At 64.4% G+C, this 21,088-nt stretch overlaps 1 protein-coding gene across 1 annotated transcript in view; it reads left to right on the top strand.

Moving 5' to 3' along the window:
* RASGRF1 (Ras protein specific guanine nucleotide releasing factor 1) overlaps nucleotides 1-21,088 on the top strand; it is an 88,680-nt gene that overhangs the window by 13,080 nt on the left and 54,512 nt on the right. The window contains exons 2-4 of the mRNA XM_044230808.1: nucleotides 4,089-4,195; nucleotides 9,810-9,957; nucleotides 19,636-19,728. Of these exons, the coding sequence (XP_044086743.1) occupies nucleotides 4,089-4,195; nucleotides 9,810-9,957; nucleotides 19,636-19,728 (348 nt within the window). The remainder of the gene's footprint in view (nucleotides 1-4,088; nucleotides 4,196-9,809; nucleotides 9,958-19,635; nucleotides 19,729-21,088) is intronic.

Here is a 21,088-nt window from a genome sequence, read left to right on the forward strand (position 1 = left end):
AGGTAAATTACCTGTCTCGGTTTCATGAAGGTATTTTTCTTGAGTTCTATCTTGTTCTTTCATTGGGAGCATAATCCTCTGTTTCCTTATTTTGCTTGGCTGTATTGGCTTCCATGTATCAGGTGAAACAGCTCTCTCCCCTCATCCTAACCCAGTGGCCACAGGAAGCCTGGGGGTGGCTTTCAGTATGCTGTCTGGGCAGCGCCCCGGGGAGGTTGCCTGCCATGAACTGTCTCTCCAATTGCTTCAGTCCTGTGGGACCCAGAATCACAAGCCCCTGACCACCAGAGCCAGATGTCCAAGGGATGTCCCTTGTGTGGACTGTGCACAGCCGACAGGGGCTGGGCCAGAGGATACCCAGAGCCTCCTGAAGGCTGTCGGGAGAGACGAGGAACCATCCCGAGCCTATCCAGAGCCCCGGGGAAAGACACAGAGCACACATTCTCTTCCTGACGGGGTCTCTTCCTCCCAGTGGGCAGGTGGAGAGGTGGGTAGGTGGGTGGAGCCATGGATGGACAGGCAGGGGGACGGAGCTGTGGATGGACACACTGATTGTGCAGGTGCAGAGAGAGAGAGCGTGGAACTCAGAAAGACCAAGAGCCCAGTGTGTCTGCCCACTACCCACTTCACGGAGGAGGGGCCCGAGCATCCCAGAGGAAGGGCCCCAACCACCCCGGGCCGCACTGTGGTCAGACTCCACGTCCAGTGCCCTTTCTCTGACCAGGAGGCCACTTGCCCCTCTTAACTCTGGGTCCCCTGGCCCGTTGCTGTGAAAAAGAACCCTGGGTGACTGGGGAGCCCAGGCACAGCCCCTGCGGGGCCCACCTCACCTCTCCAACCTCCGTGAGAGGGCAGTCACCCACTGTACAGGAGCCTGCACCCGCACGGAACACTGGGCCACACCTACAGGGGACTGGCCGCCTTCCTGTGCCTGCCCTGCCGGTCGGTGGCTGACTGGGTCTTTCTGCGCGTGGGCCTGAGGACCCAACATTTTCCTTCCATCTTCCTCAGTTCAAACTGCCTTTTCCTTAGCGTCTTCCAGGAGCCTGGAATTCACTCCTTCTCTCTGCATGTGGGGACTTCGTTCTTTCCCAGCGGATTTTACTTCCTCTCTCTGTTTCTGTGTCTCTGCTGCTCTTCTCTGTCTGTGTCTCTGTCTCCATCTCTGTCACTGTCTTTATGTCTCTGTCTCCGTCTCTGTCTCTGCGTCTCTGTCTCCATCTCTACATCTCTGTCTCTGTCTCCATCTCTGTCTCTGCATCTCTGTCTCTGTCTCTGTGTCTCTCCGTCCCCGTCTCTGTCTCTATCTCCGTGTCTCCCTTCCCTCACCCCCCAGCCCCACACAGAGCAAAGCCTTGCGCATGTGGCCACCGTGGTCAGGATTCGCAGTGACTCCGGAGGGCTGGGAGGAAGTTTACTCTCCCTTCGGGGGCACTAGTCACTTGGCCCCGGGCTTAGGGAGAACAGGTGTTGGGGGAAGCACACACACAGAGGAAGCCCGCTGTCCCCACGCCCTGTGAGGCCCCCACAGGGCAGCCCGGGCCGTGGTTGGCCACAGAAGCCCTGCTGAGCCACGAGCCACCCACTGTTTCCTGGAGGGGACCTTGTGTACTGCTGAGCATCTGGCCTCTGCGTCCCTGTGGAAGGGAGGGAATCCGTGTGACTCCTGGGCAGGGAGGGGAGGGGGGCATGCTCCCAGCAAGGCCAGGTGTGCGAAGAGCCCAGGCCCGAGCCTGGGACCCCCCCCCCAGTGTCCCCTCTAGTAGAAGCTCCCAAGTGGCCTGCCCAGCACACCCCTTGTCCTCTGCCCCGAGGATGCCCCGGCTTTCCTCAGAGCTCCCTCCAACCCCACCAGTCTGCTTGCCAGGAGCTGCAGGGACATTTCCAGGTCATGCCCGCCCCCAGACCCCCACACCCACCCCGCCACTAGCCTGTGCTCCTGGACTTCCAGCCACCCATCACCGGCCGGGTGCTGTCTCCAAGAACAAGAGATGCAGGACACTCGTGGGGAGCCTGGCCACGGCGGGCTCAGCCTGGAGCAGGGGACAGGCTGGGTAGAGGGACGGGTGGGCCAGCCTCGCCCGGGGGAGGTGGCGGGGCGGGAGCAGGGAGGGAGCCTCTGGGAGCCGATCCTGCCCTGAGGTGAGGAGAACTAACGCTTGAAAGCCGAGGTCTCTGCTGGCGGAGGTCCCTGCGGGTGAGGTTCAGACCTGGAGGCTTCTAAGCCGGCTGCCTGTGGTTCCGTTTCCTGCTGAGGTGGGATTGCAGTGGGGTTTCAGGGGGCCTGGGGGCCAGCAGGCTCGGGCTTCTCCACTACGCTGGCCTGGCCGACTGTGAAGCCCCTCACTCCCCACGGCTCAGAAGGGCCAGGCTCAGGGACCCGCGCCCACCCAGCCCCTCCGGGCATGGGCCGCTCTGCCCCCTGCCCCGCCCCTGGCAGCTTGGCAGGGAAGGAGATCCCTCGGCAGGCCCATCCAGCACCAGGACATCCTCCCTGGGGACCCGAGGCAACCCACGGTACAGCTGAGTGTCCCCGCTTCGGAGTTAGAACCCAGAGTCCCACCCGTCTGTAGGCTCCGTGGGCTTTCTTCCCACCCCAGTGCCAAGCCCTGGCTGGAGTGGACGGCAGGTGCCTGGGGAAGGTCTGCTTTGCAGCCGTGTGACCCTGGGCAAGTGGCACAACCTCTGTGCAAAGCAGATCACACCTGCTCCACCTGCGGAAGGCGGGAACCAGTGAGCTCGTGGGAGATGAGTGCAGGGGTGTCCCTCATCTCTCGAGAGGTGGAACGTGCTGGGGACCTGGGCTTCCAGGGCGGGGCGGCGGGCGCCCACCTGAGCCTTCTGAATTCAGTTATTTGAGGCTGTAGCTGACATTTCGTTCCACAGCCCCAGTTATCTGTTTCCTAGGAAACAAGTGAGAGACGCTGACTCTCCAACCGCACACGCACACACACCCCGTGGCCGCCACCAAGACTAACAATTAACAGAAATACAGTAAATGTCAGCAGACGCTAAAAATAGTCTACGCGCCGCACCTCGGGGGCTGCTCCCTGCCGCCCGGCGCCGCGGGGGCAGGGACAGGGACCGCTCCCCTCCACGACACACCGGCACACCGCGGCCCAGACACACCTCTGAGCGGCAGGCCTGCGGGTCCGTCTCTGCACCCCACCGCCTGCCTCTCCCACCTCCAGCAGGATGAGACCGGAGGTGTGCACGGACGCAGTCCTCCCAGCCCGTCCCCCGGACACCGCCTCCGGGACCCTGCCCGCCGTGTGTCTGGCCCCCGTGTTCCTGCCGTCCAGCCCCTCACGCCCCGAACACACGGGCACTCCGGACCCCTGTGCTGCCCCCACATTCCCTGTCCAGCGCACCTCAAACCTGGACCCGCTCTCCGCCAGCGGGGCAGCCATCCTGCACCCCGGGCTGACCCGACAGGCTTTCTCCGCCCCCACCGCCCTTTGCTCCCACCTCCCTCCCAGCGATGACCGCAGCAAACAGGTGTGCTCGCTGGGCTGCGGGCATCGTGCGGGGAGCTGAGCTGCCCTAACAGGGACAACATAACAGATGCGTGTGTGCTGTCGGCTGCTCTGCTTCCCGGGAGCCAGCGGGGGTGGCGGGGGGGTGGTGCTGGCCCCTGGCCCTGGGCTTGAGGCGGGTCCAAGTCACATGCACCCCACGGCGGGGCTTCCGGGGGTGCTCCTCGGGGCCCTGTCTGTTCATGCTTTCGCCCCAGGACCGGAGGAGAGCTTGATACCTTTCTGGGAGCGGAACACAGGCACAGCCCTCAGCGGGAACCCACACCCCAGAGGCGGTCCCCCGTGGTGCTTCTGCCTTCCTCCCAGCGCACCGGATGGTTTGAAACTGGCTTTTTTGCAATTTGTTGACAAATCAGGTTTTGCTTCCTTCCTATCCTAAGTACAGGCTCCATTCCATGTACAAAGCCTGCCTTAGTCGAGTTTGAAAATGTTTACTGGAATGGCCTTCCCGGGCCCCAGGACGAGTCTGCACCTGGCTGGTGTGGCCGCGAGCACCCGCCCGAGAGCCGGACGGACACCCTGGTGACCAGAGCTGTCTTCTTCCCCGTGCAGCATTACTTCACCGTTAACTTCAGCCACGAGAACCAGAAAGCCCTGGAGCTGAGGACGGAGGATGCCAAGGATTGTGACGAGTGGGTGGCGGCCATCGCTCACGCCAGGTACGTCCTGCCCACCTTCGCCGCCAAAGAGGCGGAACACAAGGGCTGTCGCCGCCAAAGAGGCGGAACACGAGGGCCCTGCCCGGAGCAAACCCAGGCCCCGAGGGGGAGGGCGGGGAAGGGAGGAAGGGAGGGGAGAAGGCGAGCTGTAAGGAGGGGTCTTGGCAGGGGTCCCCTCGGATCCCAGAGCTCTGGGTCTGTGCCACCGTCGGTGCCCCCGGGAGCAGGGAGACAGGGGGAGCAGCCTCCCGCCAGCTTCAGTGCACCGGCTCCTTCCTTTCCAGTAGGGGAGCTGAGCCCTCTTTGGTTGGGGTCAAGGATTTTATGGCTACCAAAGCCTAAGCCCAGGCTCCAAGCCCGCTGCAGCCACGGATCTGCTGCGTGACCATGAACAGCTCCTGCCTCTCCTCGGAGCCTGTTTCCTGTTCTACAGAGGGAAATCTCTCAACCTCTCTGAGCTCAGGGGTTCCAGAGCTCCTCCTCATTCCCCGCAGGGCATGCCCCTCCCTGGAGGGGCCAGACAGAGAGAAAAGCGAAGGCCTCTCCACGTATGCTGCAGAGAAAACAGGGCCGCACCGTGGATTGAGTCTTCTGGGTCGTGGGGAAGTGACAGGCTTATGGGCTGGGGTGTGGCTCCACAGCTGCCGACCCCTGACAGAATCAAGTCTCATCCAAGGGCAGGGACCCCCAGAGGCACCCCCTCTCAGCAGGTGATCTCTCCGGCTTAGTGCAGAGTGGTGTGTCTCTGCGTCTCTCTGCTTGTTAAGTGTAAGGTCCTGAGGGCAGAGACCAAGTCGGATTGTTCGGGTCCCCGGGGCTTACAGGGGATGAGCACGTGCACCAGGAGAAATCAAGGATGAATGAATGGACGAGGATGGAGGCAAGTTTGGACGCTGAGTGGAAGGTGAGAGATGAACGCGTGGAGGGTAGGTGGACGATCAGTGGATGTGTTTCGAGTACGTGGGATGGTGGATGGACAGTGATGGCGCGTGGATGGTGTGTGTGTGAGTGGACGGGTGGACGGATGGACGGATGGATGGATGGATGGATGGACGGACGGATGGACGGATACCAGGGCCCTTCTTTGAGCCCTGGAACAAACCAGCCGACCAGAAACCCTTTACAATGGCCATAGGACTAACTATGACCTCGAGGTCAGGCCATGTCCTTCCCTGTTCTCAGGGAGTATCCAGTCCAGCCGGTACTCACACGTGAACTTATAGAGTCAGGCTCTGACTGTGGCGCTGGGCAGAGAGGGATGGATGCAGCTGTCCCCCAAGGACATCGTGTCCACTTAGGAAGACATTAGACAGGGTCGCAGCCAGCTCTTGCACGCAAAGGCCTGGGTGGGTACAGGGCACCATGGGGGAGAGACACTACTTCCCTCTGCTGGCAGATGAGGGAAGCTGGATATAGGGTGACGTCTGACCTGAGCCAGAGGACCAAGGGCGTAATGGGCTTAACTATGAGCGCTTTGGCCCCCAGCCCCAGTCCCACCCTCAAGGCGCCGATGTACGAGAGAGACCTGCAGGGTTCATGAAGACACCCTGGGTTTCGGAAGGTGAAGTGTAATCGGGTCATCCGGGGTCTTGAACACCCAGCTGGGGAGCTGGGCCTTTACTCTGTGAACAGCGGGAGCGATCAAAGCTTTTACAGCAGGGGACTAACGCCGTCACAGCTACACTTATGCGTGGAAGTTGTCAGCGCTGTGCAGGAGGGCTTCACGGCGGAAGGGCCCAGACTCAGGAGGCGCCGGTGGGCCTCCGTCCCCCCACCAGGAGCCAAGAGCTGGGCTGCTCTGAGAGCCACAGGAGTCTGCTGACGGGGAGGGGCTTTCTGCGTGTTGAAGCGATGCAGAATGCAGAGTTCTCATCGGTTGTACATTCTGAGGACCTGGACTGCGCTGGTGTAGAAAATACGTTGATACTGAAGTGTTTCAGAGACCGTGTGAGACCCTGGAGCCTCGCCAGGCGGAGGTGACGGAGACCCAGCGGAGGCCGGGCTGGGGTGGGGCCCCGTAAGGCACCCACGCAGGCAGGCGCGGAAAGTGGCTCAACCACTTCAGAAAATTGTTAGACAGTTGCTTAAAAAACCGAGCCATTTGAAGATTGCTAGGCCGGCTCCGTGACCAGCAATGTCGGTGTTTATCTGAGAGAAGCAAAAACATCCACGACCAGTCCTGTGCACACAGCTCTGTGGATAGCAGTCCCCAGACTGGAAAGAGCCGAGGTGTCTGTCCGCAGACAGACAGACGTGCAGACAAGCCCCGGTACGTCCGGGCGACAATACCGCCCAGCACCGGAAAGGCGCCCGCCCGAAACATGTGTCACAAAACGCTGAACAGCAAAGCCAGCGTGCCGAGGAGGAAAAGCCAGACGCAAGCTAGGGGACGCCGTCGGAGTCCAGTGACGCGAAGTGTGTCACAGTCACAGTTCGCTGGCGGCGAAGGACTCTGAGCTGGAGTCGCCTGTGGGGTCGGGCTGGCTGGGGGTGTGAGGGGGCTTGCGGGGGGACAGAAGGTTCTTCCTCCCAGGCGCGGTACGCGCGGATCAAAGCCTGTCACCGTCAGCCGTGTGCTTTTCACACCTGCGCCTTCCAGTCTACGCACGTTAAACCTCGGATTTTAACGCGGGGTTCTGCAGCCCCAAACCTCGGACCTCCCCCTTCTGTGACCGGCAGAGAAAACCGCATTTCAGATGCTTCGAGTGATTCGGCCAGGCCCACCAAGATCGTCTCCCCATCTTCAGGCCCGCTGTGTCCTGTAGCACCACGGAGGAGCAGGGGCGGAAGCGCATCAGACCTGTGGTCCCAGGGATCCGGAGCGCGTACACCCCCGCGCGGGAGAGGCCGTCCTGGGGCTGACTTCCACGCACTGTGTCGCTGGGGTAAAGCGCAGACTGTGAACCCTATGTAGCCTCAAGCCCGGTCCACCGTGAGTGTGCATGAGTGTGAGGTGCGTGTGTGGGTCAGGAGGGAGCCTGGCTCTGTTCCACGGCTCTGCTGAGCAGTGAGCAGTGTTGCCCGAACCTTGTTTGGTTTCTGTTTGCATTTACGTACTAGATACGTTGTACGTACCGAGGTGAGCGCTGTGGGTCCACAGCGTGCTCTCCCTGCCCGTGCGTGCACCGTCCACACTTCAGGGAGGGCGCGGGGTGTGAGCCGAGCAGCTCCCGCTGTCGGGGACTGGAGCGCTGTTCTAGCTCCAGCTGCCGCGCTCCCAGACTGTCATTTAGGGGAAGGCACGTCCCCTCTCGGGCCTCGGTTTCTTCACGTATAAAATGAGGCCGTGGGTCTTCCGTGGCTCCCAAGTTCCTGTCCAGCTCTGAGTGTGAGTCTCCAAAGGCAGTGTTGCCCAGAGAGGTGCTCCGCGCCTCGTTACTGGAGGAGAGGGCGGGGGAGGCGGGGCGGCCCAGATCGGCGGCCCAGGGGACCCTGCTCCACGCCGGGCGCCAGCGTCCGTGACAAACCACCCGAGTCCCGGATTCCCACAGCCCTGGAGTGTGGAGAAATGCGGCAGCGTGAAGACAGACCCCACCGTCTCTCCACTGAGCTCCCTTTGCAAGCTAAGAGAACGGAGCCTCTTGGGAAGTGGGAGAAACTTCAAAACCTAATATTCTCGTGCACACTCATTCTGGTAGGGGAGCCGAGTCCTCGTCTTTGGTGAACGGTCCTGCCGAGCAGAGTTCACTCTCGCAGCCTTGCTGACCTTTAGACGGGGGGAGGCCGGGACGGAGCTTTGATGTCGGGGTCAGGACCCCCCCCCAGGGATACGCTCCAGGTCCAGCCGCCCCGTCCACCCGCCCCACCATCCCCTGCCGCCGTCAGGCCAGCAGGAGCCAGACTCCTCCGACCCCGTCAGGGGACCGGGCTTTCTGAGCCTCCCAAGGGCCCCCACCCCTGCCTCCGTGCGAGGCTGTTCCCACGCACGACCGCCTGGGCTCCCGTCACTGAGGCTGAGAGCACGTGTGTGCGGCTCCCGAGCCGGTGACGAAAGCCAGCATTGCTAGCCTGGCGCCCACTGACCCACGTCCAGGGCCACCAGAAAGCCATGTAAGAAGAGGCCAGACGGGAAAGTGCCCCTCGACTGAGCACATGGGGAGCCCATGGATGACCCCCGACAGGGACCCCACTGCTGTGGGTGCGCTGTCGCCCCTGGCTGCCCCAGCCTAGGAGCGAGTGGGGGGACAGATGTGGGGACGAGTGAGGACAGGCTACTCTCTGAACACCCCTGCTGCACGGGTGGGAGGGAGCTGGGTGTGTCCCTCGCGTGGAGGGACTCGGGACTCCCTCTGTGCCAAAGAGAGACAGCCCGTGGGACAGGGTCCGCTGCTGACACTGAAGGGACAGGCATTCAGGGGTTCAGGATGGAGCGAGCAGGGCCTCCGCGGTCTGACGGGAGGGGACCATGGTAGTCCCAGCGCAAACGCGTCACGTGTGCTGAACTGTCCCTCACGGGCACAGACCCAGGTCACAGATCAGCAAACTACGGCATGACTCTGAGGTCCCTGGGCTACTGGGTGTGCGAGGGAGCGAGCGAGGCCGGACCCAGCAAGCGGACTGGGTCTGAGGACCAGGCTTCCACCAGAGCCCACACCTGCAGGGCAGCGGCAGCCGCGAGGGGAGGGGTGCTGGCGGGACGCAGCCGAGGAGCCAGACGGGGACGTGGCAGGCTGCGAGCAGAACACGGCCGCCAGCGGGGTGGGGGGCGTGGAGATGGAAGGGGGGCAGGGGGCTCTGGCCGCTGAGGTCGGAGGCCAGAAACCATGAAGCCCAGGGTGGGAGAAGGTTGGGGACGCAGGGGCAGGGAGGGGAGGGGAGGACAGGGTGGGTGAATGGACGGGTGACTGGGGGGCAGGGTGGGCTTTCCCTCTGAGTCCCTGCCTGGCTTCCCCGATGGGCCCCGCTGAGAGCTTCCCTTGCGAAGCCTGTGGGCCCTCCTTTACGGAACGGTGTTTCCCCGGCTCTGACGCCGCCAGTGGCCCTGCCTGTGCTGTGGGGTGTCGGGGACAACCCTGGCCCAGAACTCAGCTGACCCGGCTCCCCCCTCAGAGGCCTGGAACCTGGCTGGTCCTCCAGGTCGCCCCCGGCCGTGATGCCCTGCAAGTCTGAGGCCTGTTAATGTACACAGTGCTGGGCTATCTCTTCTGCCCTCTGCTTATCCTCTGGGGGCCTCTGACCTGGCTCCCCTAACCCTCCAGCCTTGTTGTCAGTCTCCCCGTACACAAGCCTTCTGGCCAAGGCCACCCTTGGACGGGTGTGTGCCCAGAGCCCTGGGTGTGGCGTCAGAGACCTGGGCTGTGGGACACCCCCATGGTCTGGGTCGGAGAAGACAGCATGGCAGCTGGAGCCAGAGCCAGGCCAGGAAAGAGGCAGGGGGAATGGGCTTCAGACAGAATAGCCGCCTGTGCAAAGGCCCAGGGGCCTCGGTGGGTGAGAGCGGCCCCCGCGGGACCCACAGGTCCGAGTGCAAGACGGGAGCGGGCAGGGAGGCCTCAGGCGCTGTGTGCGGCCGTGGGACCTTCTCCAGAGTCCCGCCGCTGGGGGTCCCACCTGGGGCTGGACCCGCGGATCTCAGGCCCGCAGCGTGGTAACCTGCGTGTCCACCTGCCCGCAGCTACCGGACCCTGGCCACGGAGCATGAGGCGCTGATGCAGAAGTACCTGCACCTGCTGCAGATCGTGGAGACGGAGAAGACGGTGGCCAAGCAGCTGCGGCGGCAGATCGAGGACGGCGAGATCGAGATCGAGCGGCTGAAGGCAGAGGTGACCACCAGCCGGACCTGGCCCCGCACGGGCTCCTGGAGGGGCAGGGCGTGGGGATGCGGGATGCTGCACGGTCGGATGGGGGTTCAGATCCCACCTCTGCCCCAAGCCCTGTGCCTCAGTTCGTCTGCCGGTGAGATGGGTTTTTTATCCTCACGCGGCAAGGCTGTGAGGCTGGTGCGGGCTGATGGGCGAGCTGCGGAGCACCTGCCTGGGGCCACGCTGACTAAGCATTCGGCCTCGCAGGCCAGCGCAGCAGGGGTGCGGGGCCCCGGAGGGTCGGGTCCAGGCAGTCGTCTCGGGGCTGTGCTGTCGTCAGGCTGAGCCCGCTAGGGCCACGGTACCGAGCGTGTCCGTGAAGCCGTATCTCCCGGACCTCCGCGCCGACCTCCAGAGTTGGAACCGCGCTGTCCCGGCCTCCCGAGGAGCAGTTCCCTCGACGGGAGAGCGGGCCGTGCTCTCCACCCCATAGGCGCCCCTGCCTGCTGTGTGCCCAGCACAGAGGGACCTGACCCCTCGCCCCACGGCGCACGTGGCACCATCTGGCCACGTCGCCCCAGAGCCATGGGCTCTGCGCTGAGGAGGGGAAGGGGAAGCATGGGCTCAGCTGGCAGACTCAGCCGAGTAATTTCCAGGGCACAACGCAAGGGAAAACGCAACGCTGCGGCCCGGGCTGGGGAAGTCCCCCCCGTCCTCACAGCCCATCACCCCAACCTGTGGCGGGCAGGTGACCCGCAACTTCAACCCCTACAACCTGTGTACTGGGGTGGGGGTCACCCACCGAGCGCACCCTGCTGTCTCGCGCCCTTCGCTGAGACCCCACGGATGCGCCCTGGACCCCCTCACACCCACACTGCGGCTCCCGCAGGTGGAGTCCAGTCCCCGCCTATGCCAGCCTGTGGCGGGCAGAGGGCAGCTGTGGGGGTGGGGAGCGGGCAGCGGGAGCCCGTCCCGGGGCTGGAGAGGGAGAGGGAGAACACACGAGCTAGGGCCGCGGGACGCTGCACTGTCCTACCAGACGTCACTTACAAAACAGAAAATTCTAAGAGAAAAGCACTAAGAATTTCAGGGTGGAAGCCTCGGAGCTGGGAGCCCCCAACGTGGGTCCCGTCCCGCGCTCAGAGGCCAGCTCTGCCGGAAGGGTCAGCCTGGAAGCCGCCGGTCCCGCCGGGTTGCTCCGTCGCAAAGCTGCAGCGTCCCCTTGGGAGCCCCGGTTCACGCAGACGCCAGAACTCCGCCGGCCTCCTCCGGTCCTGCGCCGGGCACCTCAGACGGGCCTCCCCAGTCCGCCCTCGACCACCCCGAGAAGATCCAGGCTCAGCAGGCCGCCCGCCGGAGCTCCCACAGCTGGGCGGGGGCCGGGGCGGTCAGTCCGCTCGTCAGTCCTTCCCCCCGCGCGCAGCTGCGGGACGAGCTTGTCCCCCCATCAGCACCCGCTTCCTCCGGAATCTTGCCCAGCCCAGCACACATCCCGGAGTCCGGGCTGCACCCGTGAGGAACCGGGGCCCCCGCCCTGACCCCATGTTATTGGCTTTATGAGCCAGGCTGCCGCAGGGGCCTCTCACGCCCTCACTCCGCCTGCAGCCCCCTGAGCAGCGCCCACGGCCTCATCCTCCTCCCCGGGCCTCCTCCTGTCCCCCGCGCTCCAGCCAGAGCTGGGAGCCCCGCGCCCCGCGCCCGGTCGTCCCACCTTCCTGCCTCGTGGAGTCCAGCAGGTCCCGCGCCTCCTCCCAGGCCCCCGCCCCGGCCGCGGGTGCTCACTGCCTCTGCTCCCACCACGTCCCCACCCCCGCCTGCCTCATCGGAGCCGCTCCGCGCCGTCTGCCACCCTACCGGCCTGGTGGGGGCCCCTGGGGGGCCAGACCGCCCTCACGCTCCCTCCTTACGCCTGGCACGAGGTACTTGGTCCGTGAAGATGTGGCCTCGGGCTCCAAGCTGGCCCAGAGGGACCGCCGTGCCTACCGCCAGGGTCTGGGCGCGATGGCATCGTGCTGGAGCTCGAGGAGGAGTCTTGTACGCGGGGGAGGCCGTGGGGTCACGTGGCGTGCGGCCTGGGAGGTTTCAGGGACGAGTGTGCGAGAGAAGATGAGGGCTGCGGGTGCCCCGTGTCGCTGGGGAGCAGAAGGCAGGTCCATTGTGTGTGTGTGAGTGTGTGAGTGTGTCGGGGCAGGAGAGGCCGAGTCGGTGGGAATTTGGAGCAGGTTTCGGCCTGAATGCGTCACATCGGGCAAGAGCCTTTAAAGACCGAGAGAGAGACCGTCTCCGTGGAGCTCTCGGGCTGTAGCCCCTGTGTCGCACGCACACACACCCCTGCGTCGCACGCACACACACACCCCTGTGTCGCACGCACACACCCCTGCATCGCACGCACACACACCCCTGCGTCGCACACACACACACACGCCTGCGTCACACACACACACCCCTGCGTCGCACGCACACACACCCCTGCGTCTCACGCACACACACCCCTGCGTCGCGCGCACACACACCCCTGCGTCGCACACACACACACACGCCTGCGTCACACACACACACCCCTGTGTCGCACACACACACACACCCCTGCGTCGCACGCACACACACACGCCTGCGTCGCACACACACACACGCCTGCGTCACACACACACACCCCTGCGTCGCGCGCACACACACCCCTATGTCGCACGCAAACACACCCCTGCGTTGCACGCACACACACACGCCTGCGTCGCACACACACACACGCCTGCGTCACACACACACACCCCTGCGTCGCACACACACACACCCCTGTGTCGCGCGCACACACACACGCCTGCGTCGCACACACACACCCCTGTGTCTCACGCACACACACCCCTGCGTCGCGCGCACACACACCCCTGTGTCGCACGCACACACACCCCTGCGTCGCACGCACACACACACCCCTGTGTCTCACGCACACACACCCCTGCGTCGCGCGCACACACACCCCTGCGTTGCACGCACACACACACGCCTGCGTCGCACACACACACACGCCTGCGTCACACACACACACCCCTGCGTCGCACACACACACACCCCTGTGTCGCGCGCACACACACACGCCTGCGTCGCACACACACACCCCTGTGTCTCACGCACACACACCCCTGCGTCGCGCGCACACACACCCCTGTGTCGCACGCACACACACCCCTGCGTCGCACGCACACACACACCCCTGTGTCTCACGCACACACACCCCTGCGTCGCGCGCACACACACCCCTGCGTCGCACGCACACACACACGCCTGCGTCGCACACACACACACGCCTGCGTCACACACACACACCCCTGCGTCGCACACACACACCCCTGTGTCGCGCGCACACACACACGCCTGCGTCGCACACACACACCACTGCGTCGCACACACACACCCCTGCGTCGCGCGCACACACACCCCTGTGTCGCACGCACACACACCCCTGCGTCGCACGCACACACACACCCCTGTGTCGCACGCACACACCCCTGCGTCGCACGCACACACACACGCCTGCGTCGCACACACACACACGCCTGCGTCACACACACACACCCCTGCGTCGCACGCACACACACCCCTGTGTCGCGCGCACACACACACGCCTGTGTCGCACGCACACACACCCCTGCGTCGCACGCACACACACACCCCTGTGTCGCACGCACACACCCCTGCGTCGCACGCACACACACACGCCTGCGTCGCACACACACACACGCCTGCGTCACACACACACACCCCTGCGTCGCACGCACACACACACACGCCTGCGTCGCGCGCACACACACCCCTGTGTCGCGCGCACACACACACGACTGCGTCGCACACACACACACCCCTGCGTCGCACGCACACACACCCCTGCGTCACACGCACACACACCCCTGCGTCGCACGCACACACACACACCCCTGCGTCGCGCGCACACACACCCCTGTGTCGCGCGCACACACACACGACTGCGTCGCACACACACACACCCCTGCGTCGCACGCACACACACACCCCTGTGTCGCACGCACACACCCCTGCGTCGCACGCACACACACACGCCTGCGTCGCACACACACACACGCCTGCGTCACACACACACACCCCTGCGTCGCACGCACACACACACACGCCTGCGTCGCGCGCACACACACCCCTGTGTCGCGCGCACACACACACGACTGCGTCGCACACACACACACCCCTGCGTCGCACGCACACACACCCCTGCGTCACACGCACACACACCCCTGCGTCGCACGCACACACACACACCCCTGCGTCGCGCGCACACACACCCCTGTGTCGCGCGCAGACACACACGACTGCGTCGCACACACACACACCCCTGCGTCGCACGCACACACACCCCTGCGTCACACGCACACACACCCCTGCGTCGCACGCGCACACACACCCCTGCGTCACACGCACACACACCCCTGCGTCGCACGCACACACACACCCCTGCGTCGCACGCACACACACCCCTGCGTCGCACGCACACAGACACGCCTGCGTCGCACACACACACACACCCCTGCGTCACACACACACACACCCCTGCGTCGCACGCACACACACACGCCTGTGTCGCACACACACACACGCCTGCGTCACACACACACACACCCCTGCGTCGCACGCACACACACACGCCTGCGTCGCACAAACACACACGCCTGCGTCGCACACACACACACACCTGCGTCGCACGCACACACACACCCCTGTGTCGCGCGCACACACACACGCCTGTGTCGCACACACACACACGCCTGCGTCGCACACACACACACGCCTGCGTCGCACGCACACACACCCCTGCGTCGCACGCACACACGCCCCTGCGTCACACACACACCCCTGCGTCGCACGCACACACACACGCCCGCGTCGCACACACACACACACGCCCGCGTCACACACACACACCCCTGCGTCGCACGCACACACACACGCCTGCGTCGCACACACACACACGCCTGCGTCGCACACACACACACCCCTGTGTCGCGCGCACACACACACGCCTGTGTCGCACACACACACGCCTGCGTCGCACACACACACACCCCTGTGTCACACGCACACACACACCTGCGTCGCACGCACACACACACGCCTGCGTCGCACACACACACACCCCTGTGTCGCACGCACACACACACCCCTGCGGGCCGGGGGGACACAGCCTGCTCCAGGAAGTAGGCCGCGTGGGTATCAGCAGGCCTTGGAACGTGACTGCTGGAGGGATCTGAAGACGCTGAGGGCCACTGCAAAGGGAGGGACTTATGCAAGGTTGCTCCAAGGTCACCTGAGGGATGGAGTCCCTCACGGACTTGGGGGACCCTCGGCCCCGCGCCTAGCCCTGGGAGCCAGGTCTGAGGAAAGGGGGTGTGGGTGCCAACCACAGTGATGCCTGGATGCCCCGAGCCCCTACAGTCCCCCTGCCCTCCGCTAGCCAGACCCAGCTGCTCGAGCCTGTCCCGCACGTCCCCAAGGACACGCAGGGGCTCGCCTTCTGCCCTCCCCCTGCACTGCTTGGTGCCCACGGGAGGCCACCTCGTGCGTCCGTCAGGGTGATGGGGTCCTCACCGCTGGGGCTTCAAGCAGCAAGGATTGCTTCTGGCCTCACGCGGGGTGTCCACTGGGGCCTGCTCCCGAACACTCACTCGGAGTCGGGGACACAGACGGCGGGCCCCCCGGGCTCACACGCAGGGAAGGGAACTGCGAGCGAGGCCCACCGCGGCTCACGCGACCGTGGACTCAGCGCGTCCCAGGACCAGGCCCACGCTCCGGGGGCTGAGAAGCACAGTCCTGCCTCGTCTGTCTGAGCAGGAGAACCAGAGTCCACAGGAGCCGTAACAGCTACCTGGCTGGACCTCCCGCTTCCGTCCCCTGACACGGGCTCTCGTGCACAACATGCAGCAGGGGGCTTCCAGAGCTGAGCCGGAAACCAGCTTACACACAGGACACACCCCCGCCCCCACGTCCCCAGCCCTTCCTACCGCAGGAGTATCTCACCGGGACCCCACGCGGCGGGGTGCACGGGCGCTGGCTCCTTGCGGCCCGCAGCAACCACCGGCTGAGCTTCGGGAGTTCCGCGGGCTGCGTGCTGGACTTGGGCAGCCGGCGTGGGCCCGGTGCGACTGCTCACCGTGAACTTGGCGGGTGCTCTCTGCCGGGTCTTTCCTTCAGAGAGCCGGCCGTTAGCATTTCACGGTCTCCTTTTCTTCAGGCCCCACCGCATAATCGGCCGGGCAGGGCACGAGGAAGAGCCCGGGGCCCTCAGAACATTCCGGCGGCTGCGGCCCAGCCCTCGGCCACACCTGGGCCCGCGCGGGTCACGCTCCCAGTCACCGGCCCCGAGGCTGCGGCCTGTGTGCCTCGCGGCGGCCTCTCCCTGTGAACACGCAAGATCACTCCCGAAGGAGGTCTGCCCCGTACGGCGCACCCCCGCTCTCTGGCTTGCCCCACAGCACCCCCTCGGGCCCCGTGTGTCGTCACCGCGCCGCTGGAGACCTACAGCAAAGGGGCGTCCACCTCTGAGAAGACGCGTCCGCTCAGGGTGCGCCGCTCGGCAGCATCTTACGGTTTCCGCAGCGACCCTGTTCTGGCTGGGGCTCGGAGGTGAGCGTGCAGGGGTGAGGCAGGCCCGGCAGGGGAGAGCGGGAGCATAGACGCAGCGCTGATACGTCATTGGCTTGGAGCGCCTGGAGTCCTAGGCCTGGCTCTGGAAGGGAGCGGCGAGAACGTCAGTGCGGGGTTTAGCTCAGTCCTGCAAACCAAGTTTGCCGCGATCCCGGCACGGAAGGTAGAGCCGTGAGGAGACCGCTCCGGAGGGCGCGGGAGAGGGCAGCGGGCCTGCTGTCCGCACCGGGCTGCACCCGCACGCCGGAGGCTCGCCTCCCGTGTCCCCTGGGGCCGTGTCCTGCCCCCGCTTCCCTGGCACACCGTGTCCTGTGTGCCCCGTGGCTCTGTCCACAGCACCCCCTCCGCTGGAAGTCCTGCGTCCCGTAGCCCTCCTGTCGGACTCCTGTTCATCCTTCGCAACCCTTGCTGCTTCCCGGGCCCTCCTACTGCTGTGGCTGCACGTCGGCTCTGCCTTGTCCTGTTGGACTGTCTGAACCCCTTGTTTGTCCGGGAGCGCATCCAAGGAGGGGTCTGGCGCCTCCACCTCCAGCTGCGTCTCGCCGGAGCCTGGCACAGAGACGTCACCAGGACATGCGGACCAGGTTGGCCCAGGAGGATGGAGATGGGCACGTGGACGGCTTGGAAGAGGCCAGAGGGGATCAAACAGGGAGGAGAGGAGGCTGGGCCGTGGGCTGGCTGCTTGAATGCAAGGAATACAAAGGTCTTCAGCCAAACCTGGGCTGTTCACAAGAAGGAACACCCGAATAAATTCCCCGCCAGCCGCTGTGTGGACTGGGTTCAGGATTAAAGATGGCATCTCGGGGATGGTGGGCAGCAGCCGGGGCTCTGCCCCAAAGCAGGGTGGCAGCGAAGGTTTGCCTGTGACGAGCCGAGAAAGACTGACCGTGGGTAGCAGGTGGGCAGGGCCCCGCTGAGACGCCAGGCACGGAGCCAGGATGGGCAGCCAGTGCCAGATGCCAGCCAGGGGGTCCGACAGGAGCCAGAGTGCCCACTCCATCATTGACAAGGGTCTACTGAGCCGGTCCTGGGTGCCAGCCGGGCGAACCGGGTGCAAAGCCAGTCCCCCCCCCACAGAGGGCACCTGCCAGGTTTTGAGAAAGGTGGCTGGTGGGGGCTCCGTGGGGCTGGGGCTCCGGCCACCTCCCGACGCCCACTTCTGGCAGGAGGGAGCCATGGCCCAAGACCCCAGCACCCTGGAGTCTGCCCACCCAGTAAGCTCCTTAAGTGCAGCCTCCAGGGCTTGCGGCACTGCCTGACACGGCGCCTCGCGCCTGACCTAGTTGCATCTATTTTTCGCCCCAGTCCCTGCTGAGGACTTGTGCTGGAACGCCTCTCTCTGAGAAGGTCGCCGTCAGATCTAAACTCCGGCTGCACACACACACGCGCACGCGCACGCACATACACCACCATTGCAAAGAGAAGAGGGTTTCAGTGTGCAAAGCTGGGGGGATGCTGACTGTGCATCTCCGCGTTCCTCAGCTAAGAGTCTGCCTGTGCGTGTGTGCGCGTGTGTGTGTGTGCACGCACGTGTGTGCACGTGTGTCCCTCGTCCCTCTGGAGCACAGATCAAAGAGTCAACCTTTATGTCGACCTGCAGATGTTCTCAGAATTGAAAAAACCCAGGGTGGGGGGAGCGGGCGGCATGAGAGAGGAGAAAGCTCCGCGCCGGCCGAGCGCTGCTCAGATGTTCTCCGCCGCTCTGCGGGCATCGCGGGGGTAATTTTAGCAACCAGGGAGTGGAGAGCGGGGAACGGTTCCATTTTGCTTTCAAAGTGCTTCACTGTGAGAGCCCATTCACCTGCGGTTCGGCGAGTGGCCTTGAGGGGACGGAGCCGCGTTCTGCAGTGCCAGCCGGCTAGCGGCGGCGTCTGGAGGCTCCCGAGCTGCTATCTTTAGCCGCGCGAGGCCCGGCGGGGGCAGAGCGCTCCTGGGGGCCAGCTCCGTGGTGCTGCCGTCGCCGGGGTTCTCCTGGAATCTGCGTCTGTGCCGAGCACCGGGCCCCGGTGAGGCTTCGGGAGCAGGTGGACACGAGCCGCAGCCGGGACGGAGCAGCGAGCAGGTGGCACCTGCTCGGAGCGGCAGGGAGAGCGCGACCCGGCCGTCCACTCAGGGAGGCCCAGGGGACCCGCCGCCGTGTCGCGCGGGGCACCCCTTCTCCTGGGCACCGCCCCTCCGTTCTGTCCCTGAGGCTGTGCTGGACTCTGATGCCCACATCAGACGACAGGAGGCTTTCTAGGGCGGCGCAAGTGTTCCTCCCCATGGCGGTCCGTGTTTCTAGACCGGCAGTGTCCACAGGGGGCTCCGGGGCAGAGAAGGGTTTCCGGGCAGCCCAGAGGGGAGGGGAGGCCAGGCTAGCAGAGAAACACCGCATTTCTCTGATTCCAGCAGTTTTGTCTGAAAAAATAAGGGACTGCCCAAGTGTCCATTTACAGATGAAGGGGTTGCAAAACGGTACGTAAATACCATGAAAAATTCCCCGGGCCTAACAAGGAAGGCCTGGTGACCCCCGTGGGCAGAGCTGGAGGGCCGTACTTGCACCGAATGGGATTCCAGTCCTGGAGGAGGTCGGAGAGGAGTCAAGTTCATAATCAGAAAGGGGAATTTCCCCAAATCGATGGGGGCTGGGGCCGGGGGCGTGAGGGGGGCAGGGAAACGTTGTTTCATGGGGACTGAGAAACATTGTTTCGTGGAAAGAGATGGGAAGTTCTGGAGATGGATGGCGGGGACGGTGGGCACGTATTTTAGCGCCACTCAGCTGTGCACCAAATGGGTGAAAATGGTTAAGTTTGAGGTTAGCTTGCCAAAGTTAAAAATAAAGGGGCGGATGGTTTGGGGCGAAGGGAGGAGAACCACAGACTGAGGCTTCCTGGCGTGCCAGCGTCCACGGCCCGGGCGCCGGGGCTCCCAGTCCAGAGCTCCCTCACTGCCTAGCTCTGCAGCCTCGCACAGAGCAGGGGACACATGCCGCGGGGCCCCTGGGGCAGGTGGCAAGGTGCTCGCTCACCCCTGCGACGCACGTCTCCATTACAGATCGCATCCCTGCTCAAGGACAATGAACGCATCCAGTCCACCCAGACCGCCACCCCCAGCGACGAGGACAGTGACATCAAGAAGATCAAGAAGGTCTGTACCCGCCGTCCTAGAGAGCCTCCTGGCACTGTCTCCCCTGTCCCCCCGCCCCCTCGGCAGGCCGCCCCCCACCTCCCCTGAGCAGCACAGTCGGGCTGGTTCTCTGAGCTGCCCCGGGGTCATGGCTCCACCCAGTTTTGTGGGTAGGACGGGCTCCAAAGCAGAAGGAACCCAGATTGCAGGCTGCAGCTGCGGGATTTCTCACATCACGGGACAGGCCCTGAGGACCCCCTGCCCCCACCCCACTGACACGCCCCCCCGCCCCCTCCTCATGCAGACCCTTCCTCTCACAGCTGCCCCCTCTAGCCCCACACACACCTCGGCAGAGCAGCCTCTGGTCCCCCGAGCTGTCCCTGCTGGTTTGCTCCATGAGAGTCCAGAGGTTGTAGGAGGCCCTGGGGACCCGCCCGGTGGCTGGGATACCAACCAGCACCTTGGACCAGCCAAGGGCAGCACAGGGAAGGGACATGTGTGCGTGTGTGCAGGCTGCCAGGCTTGAAGCCGGGGAGCCTGAGTCACCCTAAGACAGGCCAGTGAAACCCAACAACCCTGCACGTGGAGGGGGGAAGAACGCCTCCGGTGCCCCCCAGACCAGAAACCGCACACGGGCGTCCCCCGGGCCGAGTTCAGCCTCCCGGCATGTTTGGGGTTTTGAGCCCACACAGTGTGTTTTTTGTTCTTTTTAATTTGTTACCAGTGCTTTAAAAGCTAAACATTTCCCATGAAAATCTGGATTTTGTTTCTCAAAAATAGAAATAGCTAACATTCATTAAGCACTTTCTATGTGTCAGACGCTATTCTAGGAGCTGTACACAGATTAATTCATTCCTAACTGAGAATCCTCTGGGGTTTCATCATTATCTGCATTTCACGTACGGGGAGACTGAGAGGCAGCGAGGCAAAGGGACGTGCCCAGGTCACACAGGTCGGCCTTGCACGTGACGCTAAGCCCCAGCCCCCCAGCTCCAGAGGCACGTCCTCGGGTCCCCGGACACAGGACCTCCTGGAAAACACGAGGAGGCACAGCCCAGGGCCCGCCTCCCACACAAGCCCCATTAGTCCCACGGGCCGGCCTCCTGCATCTGGAGGACCCGCCAGGCCCCCATGGCCCTTGGAGTTTGCCGCCAGGTCCCAGCCAGGCCCCACCCTGGCAGGGGTACCCGGGCTCTCCCTCTAACCCCCTGGCTCCACTGGGCTTCCCAGCCACGACTGAAGCCCTTCTCGCGGGAACATTGTAAGTACCGGCTGAAATCCGCCCCCGTCCCTCGATTCTCACCGTCCTGGGGCCTCAGGGCAAGTGCTCCCTCGTAGAGAGAGCCTCCCTGTCTCGGAAGAGAGGGGTCTGGGCTCGGGG

This window comes from Neovison vison, chromosome 13, assembly GCF_020171115.1.
Source record: "Neovison vison isolate M4711 chromosome 13, ASM_NN_V1, whole genome shotgun sequence".
NCBI lineage: Eukaryota > Metazoa > Chordata > Mammalia > Carnivora > Mustelidae > Neogale > Neogale vison.